We start from the raw sequence: 16,684 nt of genomic DNA, 5'->3' as shown, positions 1-16,684 counted from the left end.
CCAGCTGTGATACCATATATAATCCCTTGAATACCAAATGAGAGGACACCACAACAGATATATATATATAAAATAAAGTGTATTTATTCTAGTCAAACCCTCGGCACTCTGTATGAGATTAGAGGTAAGTGCAACACAGTCTTATTTAAGCATACATTAAGTCACACAGGTAAGTAATACAGTTAGGCCCTAGGGGCCACGCAAACCATATACTAAGTAAGTGGTATAAGGACCACTGTCACGGAAATAGAATAGGCCTAGGCCTAGGGAATCGCTGGGACTACACTACACTAGCGTTAGTTAGGAAGTGGGAGGCCCACGGGATTCTGGTGCAGAGTGGAAACACTCACGCGTAATGCGTAAAAGTCACTAGCAATAGTACAGTTTAGAAAACGATAGATTTAGGACACTTCCGGAGTAGCTAGGAAGTTGAGACTGGAAAACTAGACACTAGGATAGTCACTATCCTGATGAGCACCGGAGTACCCAAGTTACCTAGCCCACAGGCTGCGGGTGCATAGGGGTGAAGATGCGTCGGTTTTCGTCGTCGACTCCTATGGATGCCTGAAGAAAGATGCTGACAGGCAGTCAGTGAAGAGTGTCCGGTGGATCCCAAGGCTGGGATCAAGAAGAGAGGAGACCTGCAAGCAGAAGGGACAGAGTCAAGATCACTAGCCAGTGACCACGTGGAGCCAGGAAAGAACCAGGCGATGTCGTGAAGATTGCAGGTGAAGGTGAAGCTTGTCGCTGCAGCCAGGAGGACCAGGAAGCGTCGAGGACGACCAGGAGGCGAGCTGTCCCACGAAGGCTCTTGCTGTCGGCGGCGTCGAAGTTGGACTAGGACTCACCAAGCCTTGGCAAGCGGAACCCACGAAGAACGGAGGACTTGCTTCTGGTGCAGACCAGGAAGGTCTGGGGTGCTTCTTCTTTGCAGAGAAGCGGGAGCCAGTCTGGAGGAGCCAAACCAGCGCAGAAGATTTCAGGGTGCGTCGTCACAAAGGCCACTAGCCCGCGGGCAAGCAACCGGACAGACGCGGCAAGCAGGAAAATGCAGAAGGGCCCCACGCAGGACTCGTGGAGTGTGGGGGGCTGATCTTCGGTGCAGGTGGTGCTTGGGGTTGGGGCTTCTCAATCCCCGGTGCACAACTTCGAGGGTGCCTCAGAAGCTGCGCTTGAAGATACTAGCCACTTTTCCCAGGTAGCCGGTCCCACGTCGCTCGTCGCCTCCACGGATCTCAGCTTTGCTGTGGATGTGGATCAGGGTCGGAGAAGTCTGGAAGTCAAGGCTCTGGTCGGGCTCTGCAGTCGGTTCCTCGTAGAACGTGGGCAAAGCAAAGGGTAGTCTCTTGATGGTGCCTGTTTGCACAGGGTAGCCACTCCTTGGCTACAAGGGAGATTCTTCAGTCTTCTTCTTTCGTCGAATGTCGAAGGTCCAGAGTTTCTGTTCAAGTTTGCAGGTTCAGGATAATCTAAAGTCTTGAGGCCCAACTCCCACTCTTATACTAATCTGGGGGGCTGGGATACCTGCTAGGTCACGCCTTATGGGTGGGACCTGGGAGGGGGTGGTTACACCCACTTCCCTTTGTCCAGTTTCGCGCCAGAGCTGGGGCTGGAGTGCCCCAGCGCCGGTTTGAACTGGACTATGCATGGGACACCTTGTGTGCCCCAGGAATGTCTCATTCCTTTCAGCCCACCCTGCCCCAATACACTAAAGGCTGTCTGGGGAGGTGCTAGCACCTCCCCAAGCAGGAAACCTATTGTCCAGGCCTCCCTGGCTGGGATCGCTCCCAGCAGCAGGAGGTCAGACTTGTGTCTGTGGCAGCAGCATCCATTTTGTGATGCTGAGGCTTTGGTTAGAGTTAAACAGCAAAGTAGGATTTTAACATGTCTCTCCCTCTAGAAGGGAGGGATAATATCCTCATCACCAGAAATGGTATGGGGGTATTATTCCACAGTGTTAGATACCTTACACAACATGTTTTGATAAAGCCAAACCATAGTTACCATAACCGTTTAAGATTATAAGGCACTTTAAGAGTATATGGTAGGCTATATCATAGAACAGCTATAAGGACATGGTTCCGAAAGCTGCAGACAGGCTCAGCTCATGCTAGAGCACCATCTCACATGTTACCAAGCACTCTGCCTCCAAGATTGTTAAGGCCTGCCATAGGAGTGACTGATAGGTACACATGTGTCTATATATAAGGGTAGATATAGGCATACTATATCTAAGCAAGGGGTGATTACACGACCTTGCCCCAGCTGAGTGATCAGCCAGTTGTGTCTGATTGGAAGGCCAGACCAGGGGTGGCATAATACATGCTGCAGCCCCTGGGAGGCCTAGGGTACACCTATGCCCTGGGTACCTAGGGTACACTGTACAGGGTCCAATAAGGTGATCCTTACCAATTGGGAATGTACCTAGGGTACATGGAGTCCATTTTAAAGAGAGAGCAGACAGCCTGAGACCCTGAATGGCAGGATCTCAGGCCAACTAAGTCGAAAAACCAGCTAGACACTGGGCAAAAAGTTGGGGGTAACCATAGTCAGATATCCACTTTCCTACACTTGGTAATGTAACATAGGAGGAGCAGAGGAACGAAATAGAATGTACTGAAGGTAAAGAAGCAAAAGGTGGGAGTTATAGCAATGGTAATCTTAGTTCCAACAGTTCTAATCCAGAGGACACAAGAAAGACAAGGGAACGATAAAGACAGAAGCAGGACAGCATCAAATCCCGAGTGGGAGTGTGTGGGAGGGGGAGAGGAGTTGGAAAAATAGGCGCACTACAAAAGCAAAAGGTGGGAGAGCAACAAGTTAACAATTCAATCCAGATAATGAAATGAGCACATACAAATGCATCCTATACAATGTGTGGGGGCTAAAAAAAAACAGCTAAGAGGCAGGCGATTTTGACAGAGCTAAAACAAGATGAGGCAGACATGAGCTTCATACAAGAGACACATTGAGCAGATCATCAGAGATTCATGGCATGTCTTTTTGCAAACTAATATCCAGCATCTGCCCGAGGAGGGTGTTGTGGGAGTAAACAGGTGGGGTAGGCTTCTTAATATCAAAACAATTCCAATAGCAGACAACAAATACATTTGAAGACCCACAGGTTAGATGACTACTGCTCAACGGGCTGGTTGGGGGAGGATCCTTCCTGATTATGGCTAAGAAAAACACCAAGAAAATGAAGGACAAGATAATTTCTTAGTTACAACAATACAAAAGGAAATAGCAAAATCCTAAGCCCGCTCATTTTGGGAGGAGATATCAACATAGTCCTCCATGTGGTGATGGATAAAACTAAACAGAGATATGGAGTAAACAGCTTACCCAGCAAAGAGACTTCTGGAGGATCAGGGATTTGTGGATGGCTGGAGATACAGACAACCACATTCCACGCGCCCATTAGACGCACAGCTCTATTGCTTATATATTTCTAGACAAAAGATTGATGGGAAACATCATAGATGCATAACAGGGATAAATATCAAACCATGCTCCAGCCTTGATAACACTGCAGGGACCTGGTAGAAGAACAATGACGCTGTGCAAAGGGATAGACACTTTACGAGTATCTCCACACATAATACAATATATCAAAGAGGCCATCAAAGAACACGTACAGTTCAGTAAACAGAAGAGTTTCCAGTGGCTTCTGTGAAGCAGTGCCCTAAAGGCTGGCTTACGAGGATACTTTATAAAAGAGACAGCCCTTCTGAGAAGAGGAAGTGAAACCTTTGACAAACAGCACAAAAACACATTATCACAAAAGATATGGTGGAAAGTAACATACTAGAGGAGAGCTAAAAAGATTTGAGTTAGAAAAGACAAAACACATGTTAAATAGACTAGACTTTAAATATTATGAGGGAGATATAAATGGGAAGTTTATTAGCCAATTCCCTACGAGTTAAGTGAATACACAACTACATTGGTGAGGTTCAGGATGACAAGGGGAAGTGGGCGACAACGGAAATGAATTTTGTAATTTGCATCAATTGCTTACAAGGGAATCAAATCCAAAAGAACCATTGGAAGATAATTTCCAAGCATGCCTCAACTATGGCATGAGAGAGAAAAGCTAAACTACTGCACACCGCACTAAAGAGCTTTTATTAACAAATAAAGATATAAATTAAATAAAGCTCCAGGATCAGATACTTTAAACCGGGGAAATATCCGCAGAGACCAAATTCATACGGGGCAATTTTTGTCAGAACTATTTACTGTTGAAGTCAATATTTCTATATCAGCAGCCTGTGTGGCGCACACAATGCCCTAACTAGCCCACCTAGATCAAGCAGGATTTGCAAGGGGAAGGCAAACCAGCGATAACACAAAAAAGGTCCTGCGCCCGATTGATACAAAAATAACTTATTGACGGAATGCAGAACAATGTCATACATTCACCCCAGTCAGAAATCTGGGCCTAAATCCATCTTTATTTGTTCACCATGCCATTCCAGTATAGACCCCAGCCATATGCAAGTCAATCTTGACCCTGCTCCCCATGGGAACATTCCTGTCCGAACTGCCAGGCCAGATTCTGCATTGACCGGAAACAAGCATCCTAGGACTGGCTTTCGGATATCACCCCTCATCAGCCAGGATAGTTTGAAGCCAGCGGCATGGCGAGCACAGGACCCACGCCTGGGCATACCTGTCCCACTTGGGGTGACAAATACAAAAAAGAACAATTGAGGGACAGAATGCAGAACAATGTCAAACATTAACCCCCAGTCAAAGATCTGGGCTAAATCCATTGTTTTTGTTGCTTGCCATGCCACTGGATTCAAGCTAACAAATGATGGACTAAGGCCCAGATCTCTGACTGGGAGCGAGTGTTTGACATTGTTCAGCAGTCCGTTCATAAATTGTTCTTTTTGCACCTGCACCTGATTAACACAACTGAAAAGAAATACAAGATAAAACCTCTCTCATGCAAAACCATCCTACCACATTGGTTAACAGCACCTCATGCATAGGCTCTGAGCAACCGAATCAGACCGTTGCATACAGTGTCCTAAGAATTAACCAGAGCAGGATGTCTATTCCAGTCTACTCACCATTCAGCGGTTCCACCTTCAACAGGGGTTCCTGGCAGTAGACATCATACTGCACAACAGGGTAGATGTGAGGAAGGATGAACTGCACCCCGCCCAGCGAGGCACCTAATTGCCGTAGTGTGTACGTCCCTGGTTCTTTGGCCTTGATGAAGCAGAAAAAATGGTTACCTTAACAGACTTTCAGACAAGGAAGCATTTCACATCAATGGTTTGTATTAAAATTCAACTCATTTCATTTCGCCTACGAGCCAGCACCATGTGCAATCTAGGATTTTTAGCCGTAACATTTGTTTAAACTGACACAGAACCTGAAATGGATATGGTTGGGAAAAGCGCAGTTATTTAACGGGGTCTCCTACGACAGTGTCTAATTTCCAGGTAAAACAAAAGTCAGAGGTAATACACAGCATAATTCAATCAACTTTAAGAGGCTGACAAAGAAGAAAGAAGGAAAACTAAGGTAAAGAGAGGCTATGTGGCTCTCCAGGTAAGGCAGAGGGACAGAGCAAGTTAAGATTACAGTACGATGCGTGTAGGCAATGAACTCAAATATACACACCACAGGGAGGGGCACTGAGGTAGACGAAGAAAGCGATCAAGTACAGTAAGGCAAGATGCAAGGACAGGGCAGAGATTTGAAGAAAGACAGACCACAGTGAGATGAAGAATAACAGGGAGGAGCTTGTGTTACAATGAAATAAAGTACAGAGGTAAAAAGAGGAATGGGGTAAACAATGAAAGGGCAAGAGATAGGTTTGACATTTGGTATAATACTGACCTATAATAAAGGTGGGGGCACATCAAGACACAGAATAAGATGAGGGAAAATATTCAACAAAATATACATGGATGAGCCCAGTAAGGGTTAGGAGTAGGGATAAACAAGGCCTCTGCCGCATTCCAAATGACTGCCGTAAAAGATAAAGCCTCCTCCGAAGGAGGGTCAGGAAACGTCCCCTCCAGGTGAAGTATCTAGGCCACTGGTACAGTCGAACTCCAAGTATTGTAAGGTGCAGGGGGTGATCAGTCTCTGAGTCTCTACTCTCCACGCTGCTGTAGCACAGATCCACCATAGCCAAGGAAATGAAACCTTTCCCGCAAATCCAAACTGAAAACTTCCAGGCAGGCGAACATTAGCGCCTTGGAGAGTTGCTCACAGTAGGGCTCATCATTAAAATTACCTTCTCCTTTGTCTAGTGGATGATACTTTCCCAACTTCTTGGTCAGCATCGCCGTTGGCTTTAAAACCTGCTCCGAAGAGGAGCAACATTGAATGCGGGCATCACCCTCAGTAGCGTCTTCTTTGCTGCAGTCCGAGGACACAAAGTTAGTGGAGGTGCACCATCAGGGCAGCCGGAGTCATCGTGCCTGCAGGAGTGGACTCTCTACTTGGCCAGTTGCCCACAGGGCGAGGGACTATACTGAAAAGATCAAGCATCACTTGCCATAATGCCTCAATCTGTGGGGGGCGTGGCTAGGCGTCTAACATGGCGGTTGCACTGTAGCGGAGCTCCCGGCCGGGACTTGAATCACCCTGCTATTCCCGCCGACCCTGGGAGTCTCCCTGCCGCTGGGGCTGTCCGCCTGATTGCGGAATCCACCGGGGTCTCCTACCTGCAATGACGGGGCTGTAAACCCCCGGGACGGCTGAGATCTCCGGCCTTGGACGTCGACGGCGCTCCTCGGCCCTGCGTCATCTGAGGAGAGGGCCCTTGGGGGCCAGCGCCTGGGAACCAGCTGCCATCACTGCCTTCCGTCAAGGCGACCGAGGACGGCGCGAGCCCGGACCCAAATTGCCACAACGGGGGAAGTGGATTGACATTGGACCGGGGGCCCCGGAGGTGGAGAGCCCCAGCTTCCATACGAGGGCCTACTGATTCGCGGAGTGACGACTGCCCTACCTACGAGCCTTCTGGAGAGGTGGGGGCGGCGTGGGAGGGCCTTGCTGTGCGGCATCCGCATCTGCCTTCTGCGAGGGTGCTGTGTCCTGGGCACCGACCGGCGGCCGGTCGGGTGTGCGGCCGCCGCGCTGCTGTGTTGACTGACTCACTTGGAGCGGCTGCGGTTCCCGCCCTGGGGTTGCAGTTGATGCTCCCATGGCTGGAGCCACTCTACAATGCGTGGAAAAATCCCTTTGACTCTGGACGACCGGGGACCCCGCCGGCTGGACATGGGCTGGAGGTGCGGTGAACGGGCTCGGTGGTCCGACGGCGTAATAGATGCGCACACGGCCGGACAGCCGTAATGGAGGACTGGTGCTTTGCTGAATGAGATCTGGACCCCACGCTTGTACCCTAGAATGGGAGCGGACCCACAGACTGGGACTGGACACAGCGAGCACCACCCGCGCTCTCTCTGGCACCTGCTCTTGCTCCTGGCTGGAGTATCTCTCCTCCCCTGTTTGCGGCCTACAGACTGCTTGCACGCAGACTGCCCACTTGCCCGGTGGCACATAGACTTTATGTTGTGCTGGGTGTGACTATTGCTGTGGACGCCTGGTGGTACTTTCACTTCTACTTCTCGCCCTTGTGCACACTGCCATGGGGCGTCAGTGGGGGAAGCAACCAGAGGGGCCCGGCACTGAGGATCCACATCAGGGGGTTGCGGACTTGGCCACCCAGGCTTCCTCGATCAGCTGCGTTCCGCCGACTGCCCTGTCGCCCCCACCTGACAAATTGGACCTGATTTTACAGGAGATAAGGGACTCGCACCAGGTCATCGAGAACCAGATAGGTACGTTTACTACTGGCCTTGTGGGCAGATCATGGTAACCTCGCAACTACTGTCAAGGACCATACCCGCACACTGTCTGATCTTGTGCCTCAACAAAAAGATCGTGCTGCTCAACTAGCGCACTTGAATGCACAGCCGACCATCCTGCTGGACAGGGCTGACGATGCGGAAGGGAGGACGCGGCGAAATAACACCCGCATTATTGGGCTGCCGGAAAGCTCTGAAGGTACTGACGCAACGGACTTCGTTGAGAAGTGGCTCAGAGACAGGGTAGCTCCGGAGGGTCTTCCTGCCTTCTTCTGCGTGGAACGTGCGCATCGTATCCCTACGGGCCGGCCGCCCAGACCACTAATTGCCCGCATTCTCAATTATAGAGACCACGATCTCCTATTGCAGAAGGCACGGGACAATGCCCAGATACTGTTAAAAAAACACCCGAATCTCCCTGTATCCGGATTACACTGTGCAGATACAGCGTCAGAGGGCCTCTTACCAGCCGCTGAAGAAGCTCCAAGCCCTCAATCTGAAGTACGCCTTGCTGTTCCCCGCACGTTTAAAAATCATTCATAACCAGAAAACCCACTTCTTTGATTGCCCCGAAGCGGCGAACGACTGGCTTGAACACACTTTGCCCGCCCAGTGTCTGGATGGCATCGACTAGCAGGTGCGGGGGTCCCGGGCGCAGTCCAACCGGCTTAGACCCAGTCTTAATGGAGCTTCGCGATCACTCCCTTCTACAAAGAAACAAAAACAAGAGCAGGCCGTGATGGAACAGGAATCTGCGCTGGAGGTGGCCGCTGCCATGCGGGATCCTACACAGATCTCTTAATACCCGGAACAATCAGACGATGATGTGATGCCATCAGACTCTGGCAGCAATGACCCTTTGTTCCCCTCGATTACTCCTCAGGTGGTCAAGGTCCTGTTTGGTTGAAGTGGAGGCCTGTCCTCTACAACTCTTTTGTAACTATGATCAAGAGACAGCAAGATGTTGATATTATCTGTATAATGTAGGGAAACGTTTCCTTTTGACTAACCCTTTTTCTCCCAGGTTCGGCATACCTCATTGTTCACCATCCTACATAGTTCCGGCGGGGATGTAATTCTGGGTTTGTTCGTGCAGCGAATGTTTGTAACTTATAAAGCGCCTGGTTACACTAGACAGTGTGTCCCCGCGCTATGGTGAGATACGCTATGGCAGGCTACAGATCACTATCCTGGAGGAAATAAATGAGTCTTCAGCTTCTTCCTAAAAACGCCCTCTGAGGGCTCCAAGCGAAGACTCACTGGAAGTTTATTCCAGAGTTGGGCCGCCAAGAGGCGGAAGGAGCGGCCACCCATCCTGGCTCTCTTTACAGCCGGAACACAAACCAACCCTATCCCCTCAGACCTCAGGCGGCGGGTTGGAACATAAGGGGTGAGGAGGTTCAATAGGTATACAGGCGTAGACCCATGAATAATGCGGTGGCACACACAGCGCCTTGAACCAGATTCGTTCCCGAATTGGTAACCAATGGAGGGAGGCCAGAGCCGGCTTGGAGTGAGCTCTCCTAGGACGCATCAGAACCAGGCAGGCATATTCTTCCTATTCTGCCTTTGCACGCGGGTCACTTATCTGGGTAAGAAATGGGGTGCCATTTAAATGCTGGAGCGGAGGGTAGATACAGCAGGGCGCTATGTTCTCCTGAGGGGCAAGTTGGACTGAAATCCAATTGTTTTGAGCAGCGTGTATTCCCCGAACTACGAACAGACTGCTTATCTTACTAGCCTTAATGCGGTTTTGGTGGACTGGGTACAGTGTCCCTGGGTTCTCGGGAGGATTTCAATTCTGTTCTGGATGTGCAATTGGACCGCTCTCATCCCCCAGTGCAGGGCGCAGTGACTACTAAGATAGCGGGCTTCCTACATGCCTGGGCGGTGGGCTGGGGGATTAGTGACATATGGCGCATACTACACCCGTTTGACCGTGAATATTCATTTTACTCCCCCCCCCACCAGCTGCATACACAGACAGAATTTTCTGCTCCCTGTCATCCCAAGTGATTGAATCCACGTACCTCGGGAAAACGCTATCCGACCACAATCCACTTGCAGTGCTGCTCGAATGGGGGAGGGCCCTGTCCCCTGTCCCGACTTGGCGACTGTGGCCGCTCACACTGGAAAATGGGGTATTCCGGGAAACTCTAGGCACCGCCATCACCAATTATTTCACAGAAAATAGTGGCTCGGCATCCTCATGTCTAGTTGAATGGGATGCGTTTAAGTCAGTGATTAGGGGGGTGGCCATAGGGGCTACTGTTGGGGCCCGATGCGAGCTACATCAGAAGCTTGTGTCGGTGGAGGACTCCCTGAATAAACTAGAAAATGAGGCTATCTCTGACCCTACTTGGCAGGCGCCATTGCAGGAAGCCAGGATTCAACATGCGGAGCTCCTGGAACGACTCCGCTTAATATACTACAGTACATATACCCAATATAGTCATAAAGAGGCTGACAAATCAGGGACTCTCTTGGCTCGTCTCATCCTCCACACTCCACCCCCGCACCCTATACTGGAGGTATTCCTCCTGGATGGCACTGTGGCCAATACCCAAGCCGATATTAACGTGGCGTTTTGCACCTACTACAAGTCCCTCTACACTGCCCCAACAGCGGTGTCTCAAGATCTCCTGACTAATATCCAGGACGACCTCACTTTCCCCGTATTGTCGGCAGATGCACAATCAGACTTGGAGGCCCCTATTACTACAGCTGAAGTAAAGGGAGCCCTTAAGGGTCTCCCTAAGAACAAGACTCCGGGGTTTGACGGGCTCCCAGCGGAGTTTTACTTGACCTATGCTGAGCAACTAGCCCCACGCCTGTTGACTCTTTACAAGACGGCACTAGAAAAGCGCACACTTCCTGTAACGACTTTGCAAGCGCTGGTTGTTTCCCTCCCCAAGCCAAACAGGGATCCCCAAGACATATCGGGATACCATCCCCTCTCTATGTTAGCTACCCAATATAAAATACTCAGTAAAATACAAGCCCAGTGTCTGCTTCCTTACCTCCCTGGACTTATCCATACGGATCAGTGCGGATTCGTCCCAGGCCGCAGCACCTCTCTCAATATTGGGCGCCTCCATTATCTGATGGAAACCACTGCAGCCCTTTCCAACACCGCCGGGTGTATATCTCTGGATATGCGACAGGCATTTGACACCCGTGACTGGACATATATGCTGTCCCCTCTTAAGAGGTTTGGTATCCCACGGGGATACCTTGCGTGGATCAAATTGCTGTACTCCTCTCCCACGGCCAAGGCCCGGACAGGCACATCCATATCAGCCGCTTATCCTGTGGCCAGGGGCAGCCGACAGGGCTGCCCCCTGTCACCAATATTATTTGTCCTGGCGCTAGAACCCCTACTCCTCAAGATCCGCAAGGAGGCCATAGGCCTGGGGATACCCGCGCTTAACACAACACATATTGCGTCTGCATATGCTTACGACATTATCCTCTACTTCAATGACCTCACAACCAGTCTGGAGACCGTCCCGACTCTACTTAAAAGTTTTGGACGAATATCGGGTTTGACGAATAACGCCCAGAAATCTCACGCATTTTTTATGCGGCATAGGGACGCCCTGACCCGATAGCCTTTGGCGACCTCCTGCGGACGACTGCCCCAGACACCTTCAAATACTTGGGTATTCAAATTTATCTAACTCCCCAGGACTTGATTGATGGTAATCTACAGAAGATAATACGGTCTCTCCGGAGGCAGAACTCCTTCTGGACTTCCTTGCCATTGTCTGTGATGGGCAGGATAGCCATCTCCAAAACGGTAATGCTCCCCAGTCTTTTATATTTCTTTGCTAACATACCGGTTGTCATCCCGCCTGGTATTTTTAAGACGCTGGCTTCCCTGTTGGTAGACCTTCTTTGGGGAAAGGGACGCAGGAGAGTGGGATTGGCAAAGTTACAGCTTCGGCCTGCTGAGGGAGGCCTGGGGGCGCCAGACTTTCGGGCATATTTTATGGCCAGCCAACTTCAGTGGTTGTCCTATTGGCTGGCAGGAAGGCACATTCATGAGATTGGGTACACCGATCGCCTCCTTGCTCAGGGTACACTGCATGCTTTACTTTTGCTGCCAGCTAAAATCCCGCCAACGGCTCCCCCCTTGCTTAGGACTGCGCTGGTGTACTGGAAGAAGTCTCTCAACTATACGAGACGAACCCTCCCATACTCTCCCAATATTCCCTTCGTTGGGATCCCTGGCGCACATGGCTTAATAACGAAGCGGACTGTGTCCCTCTGGGAGGGGGTATCCACTGTTGGAACGCTGTTTGTAGACGGCACACTGACGGACCAAGACAATTTCACCTGTGCACAGGGGTCCCCCCGTCACTGTTTCTTCTCCACACAACCATTGCCCACTACATCAAACACCATTGATAGAACCCCTAAAAAATGAACTTGTATATGCTACATACCCGATGGATGCAGGTCGACATCTTACCCGATGGCTCTATAGGGGGATCCGCACGCACTCAGGGACGACTAACTAAGCTCCAGGCTAAATGGGAGGCGGGACTGGGGAGAGAACTCCTGGACAGAGATTGGGCAATTATATTGGAATTCCCCAAGAAAGTCTCCCGGAATTATAAATTTAAGTATATACAACACATGATCTTGCACAGGGCCTATCTGACCCCACACCGACTGAACTGTATCTATCCAGACGTCCAACTTTCATGGCCTAGGTGTCAGGAGGTGGATGCTGACCTCCTCCACATATTGGTAAACAATTGGTTACAGAGTCCGAGAGGTCACAGCACGGCCGACTGGATGGCTGCATACAGCTGCCTACTAGGTCTGCATAAACACCACAAGAAATTGAAAGTGCAGTATACATTTGCGGACTTGGCTGTGCTGTTGGCAAAACGGGCCATCACCATGAGGTGGAAATCTGCCCACCCCCCTACACCAGTGGTCTGGCAGACGGAAATAGTCAGGTGGGGCACTGCGGAGAGCGCTATCCTTAGACAGGAGGAGTACCGAGGCCACCGCAAAACTCCCATTTCTATGGATTGGGACCAAATGTTAGAGACACTTAAAGCCCTTGACTCACTCACCCCCCCCTCTAAACCCCCCCCCCCCCCGGTGTCGCCAACTGAGCCCCCATCACCCGCAGCCCCCTTTCCCCAATGTCTGACTCGCTTGGAATTGAGTAACATGCTATGATTTATTGTTGATGCCCAGGGATGCATGTAATTGCCTACTCCACCCGGTGGAGTCGGATTTCTTTTTTTACAATTGAGTCAGTGTACACAACTTTCTCCTAAACCCTACTGTTTTGTGTGGACCAATGGACCAGGGAAGGGAGGGGGGATGTTTTGTTTTCATTTCGTTTTACCTTTTGCTTATTGTTTTTTTACGATAAATGGTTCACTAAAAGAGAAAACCTGAGTTTTGCTCACTGCTCCGCTGGCCCTGTGCGCATGGCGCCAGATGTACCTTCATATACTGTTGCACTGAGATGTCGATATGCCATGTGCTAAATAACTTACTGTATATGTGTATACACCTGCGAACTGTAACTCAATAAAAAACTGTGTTTAAAAAAAAATGCCTCAATCTGTGCAGAGTCGGCTGAAGGAGCATGAAACCCCAATCTTATCTGTCGGGGGAGGTCGCACCAACATCAGAGGATGTCACCTGAAAAAGGAAAAAAAAAATATATATATACACACACATACATACATTTTTTTTTTCCCAGGACTTTCCTAGGATATCCTCTAGTCTTAAACATATCCACACAAAGTAAATGGACGTTTACTGGTAGATATGCTTCTTGTCTGATAACAAAACAAACAGACAGTGGAACCCTATAAAGACCAGCACCTGACCTGCTATCCCTAGATTTTATATATGCACTTGGAGGTATCCAGAAAGCTGTGTGCACACTGTTAGTGCACCCACTGTCACAGTGCAATCCTAAACAGGAATATCACCATTTTTAACAGAAGCAAAGGTGCACCACAGAGCAAAGAAAAACACACAAGAAAAAAATCAATCCGTGTTCAATAATATGTCGTTTTATTTCTTCCTTTATTCTCATTGGGTTAAAAAACGATCAAGGTGGACTGAACAGCTGACGCGTTTCATCCGTACAAACGGACATCTTCAGGGCATGAGTAAGGCACTCATGAAGGGGGACATCAATGTCCCCGTGGTGTGTCAGGACAGCAGAAGCTGTAGTAGAAACACCCATTGAAATGAGATGAAAAAGCCACATGTGCTTCACATAAATAAAGTGAACACAAAGTAAATTGAAATAATGCACCAAGATAAGGCACTCATAAGGCATGGCGTCAATGTAACCGTTGTGCATCAAATCAGCACAGGTTGCAGTGGAATCCGTCCATTCAATTTGAATGAAAAACAACGTGTACTTCACATAGATAGGGGGGGGGGCGCCCTCAACTGGATCCGATCCTTCCTCTCCGGCAGAACACAGAGGGTCATGCTCCCCCTTTCCTCTCCAAACCCACCGACATCATCTGCGGAGTTCCCCAAGGATCTTCTCTGAGCCAAACTCTATTCAACATCTACATGGCCCCCATCGTTGCCATCGTCAGGCAGCACGGGCTCAGCATCATATCCTACGCCGACGACACCCAGCTCATCCTCTCCCTCACCAAGAACCCGGAAGACACTAGACTCAGCTTTCAGGAAGGAATGAGAAACGTGGCCACCTGGATGAAGGACAGCTGCCTCAAACTCAACTCCGAAAAGACAGAGGTTCTCATCTTCGGACCCTGCCCCTCCGGCTGGAACAACTCCTGGTGGCCTCCAGCCCTCGGGGCCCCACCCACCCCGACAGACCACGCTCAGAACCTCGGCATAATCCTCGACTCCTCCCTCACCATGAACCGCCAAATCAACGCTATCTCCTCCGCCAGTTTAAACTGCCTCCGGATCCTACGAAAAACCTTCTAGTGGATCCCCCCAGACTGCAGAAGGACCGTCACCATGCACTCATCACCAGCAGGCTCGACTACGGCAACGCCCTCTACGCCGGAATCAACAAATCCCTATTACGCAAGCTCCAAACCATCCAAAACGCGGCCGCCAGGCTCATCCTAGGGATACCGCGCCACGAACATATGACTCCGCACCTGCGAGAACTCCACTGGCTCCCCGTCGATAAGAGGGTCACCTACAAACTACTCGCACACGCCTACAAATCCCTCAACAACATCGGACCCAAATACCTGAACAACCGAATGAGTTTCCACGCACCCAAGAGGAACCTCCGCTCAGCCGACCTCGCCCTGGCAGAGGTCTCCCGCATCCACAGAAGCAGAGCTGGAGGGAGAGCCTTCTCCTACACCGCAGCCACAGCATGGAACACTCTCCCAGCAGAACTGAGACGCTCTCCAACCCTGAACACCTTCAGACGGGCTCTCATGACCTGGCTTTTCGACTGACCGGAGCAGCCCCGCTTTTCCTCCCCCAGCGCCTTGAGACCCTCACGGGTGAGTAGCGCGCTTTACCAACTCCTGACTGATTGATTGAGATAAAGTGAGCACAAAGAAAGAATAATTTATGCACCAAGATAAGGTGGGCCCAAGAGTAAGGGCAATTGCCAGTTCCAACCCCAATGAGTCAGAAAGATGGCCGGAACGTCTCCTCACCGATAACGTAAGGATGCTTCTTGTCTGTGTTTATTTACAGAAAATCGCTGACAACACATTTCGACCCCGCACAGCCTTTTCCAGTAACAGTCTAATTCATAAACACTAAGGACAGACTGAACTTTAATGGTGAATGTATTTGTGTTACGCCTTATTAACCACTAATAAGTCTTCCTGTAATTGCAATGAAACCCAGAGAATATGAACTAGAAATGATCCATATGATCCTTTAAAGATGCAAAGGCAAAACAACTGAGTTAATGAAAAAACATGGAGACCTATCACCCCTCCACAAAAATAACAATGATGTCTCTTAATTTCTTCAAAGTGAGCAAAATATAGAACAAACGTGTCTGGCATGTCATGGTCTTCAATGTAAAAAGAGTGCAATGAACAACTTACTTATCTTCGGTAAAAATCTTTCTGGGGGATTATCTATTTAACCACACACACCTCACTTCGTGAATATTACCCAGGAGTCAGATTGAATCCTGCACGCTGATAGGTGGCGGTGTGCAGCTCCACGTAAGCGTCATTCCGCTCTAGAAGTGATGAGCAGAGCCGCATACAAGCTCCACCCATGCACGCTGATGTCAGTTGTTTTCTAGGCTGTCCGTGACCTCAGATGCAGACCCCATCAGCAGATGGGTATGACCAGTGTGCAAATCTCTGGATTAGGACCATTTTAGATGAAAGAGTTCAGCTCATAGAATGGAGAGGTGGGAGTGTCTGTGTGGAATCACCCGTTAGATCGAGTACCCACCAGAAAGAGCATTACCAGAGGTAAGTAACTTGTCCTTCTGACGGAAACTTCCCTACAAGTGAACGGTCTGTGAACTAGCTTATACCTGAAAGTCATGTAGAACTGAGTAGGCAAAATGCCTCTCCCTATGGACCGGACTGTCAAGACAGTAGTGCTTTGTCAATGTGTGTACAGATGGCCACATAGCCACCTGACGGATGGCCAGGACAGGCACTCCGCGTGGAATAAGCCTGCTGGGGGTGTATCTCTATCAGTGCATAGTAGCTCTTCAGGCAGAGAACAATCCATCGAAAGATGGTGAATTTTTCCACTGCCTTGCCATTCATTGACCATGAAAACCCTACAAAGAGCTATCTGTCTATTTGATGCTCCTTGTTACGACTGATACAGTAGCTTAAAGCTCATTCACGGGCCAAACGATAGAG

At 49.7% G+C, this 16,684-nt stretch overlaps 1 protein-coding gene across 3 annotated transcripts in view; it reads right to left on the bottom strand.

Annotated features, from left to right (window-relative positions):
- Nucleotides 1-16,684, bottom strand: part of TRAPPC10 (trafficking protein particle complex subunit 10) — a 584,087-nt gene that overhangs the window by 190,041 nt on the left and 377,362 nt on the right. For all 3 annotated transcript variants that reach the window (XM_085620787.1, XM_085620788.1, XM_085620789.1), the window contains one exon: nt 5,082-5,223. In XM_085620787.1, coding sequence (XP_085476913.1) covers nt 5,082-5,223 — 142 coding nt within the window. The remainder of the gene's footprint in view (nt 1-5,081; nt 5,224-16,684) is intronic.

This window comes from Triturus cristatus, chromosome 8, assembly GCF_964204655.1.
Source record: "Triturus cristatus chromosome 8, aTriCri1.1, whole genome shotgun sequence".
In the NCBI taxonomy this organism is placed as follows: domain Eukaryota; kingdom Metazoa; phylum Chordata; class Amphibia; order Caudata; family Salamandridae; genus Triturus; species Triturus cristatus.
This window is presented reverse-complemented; position numbering and strand designations above follow the sequence as displayed.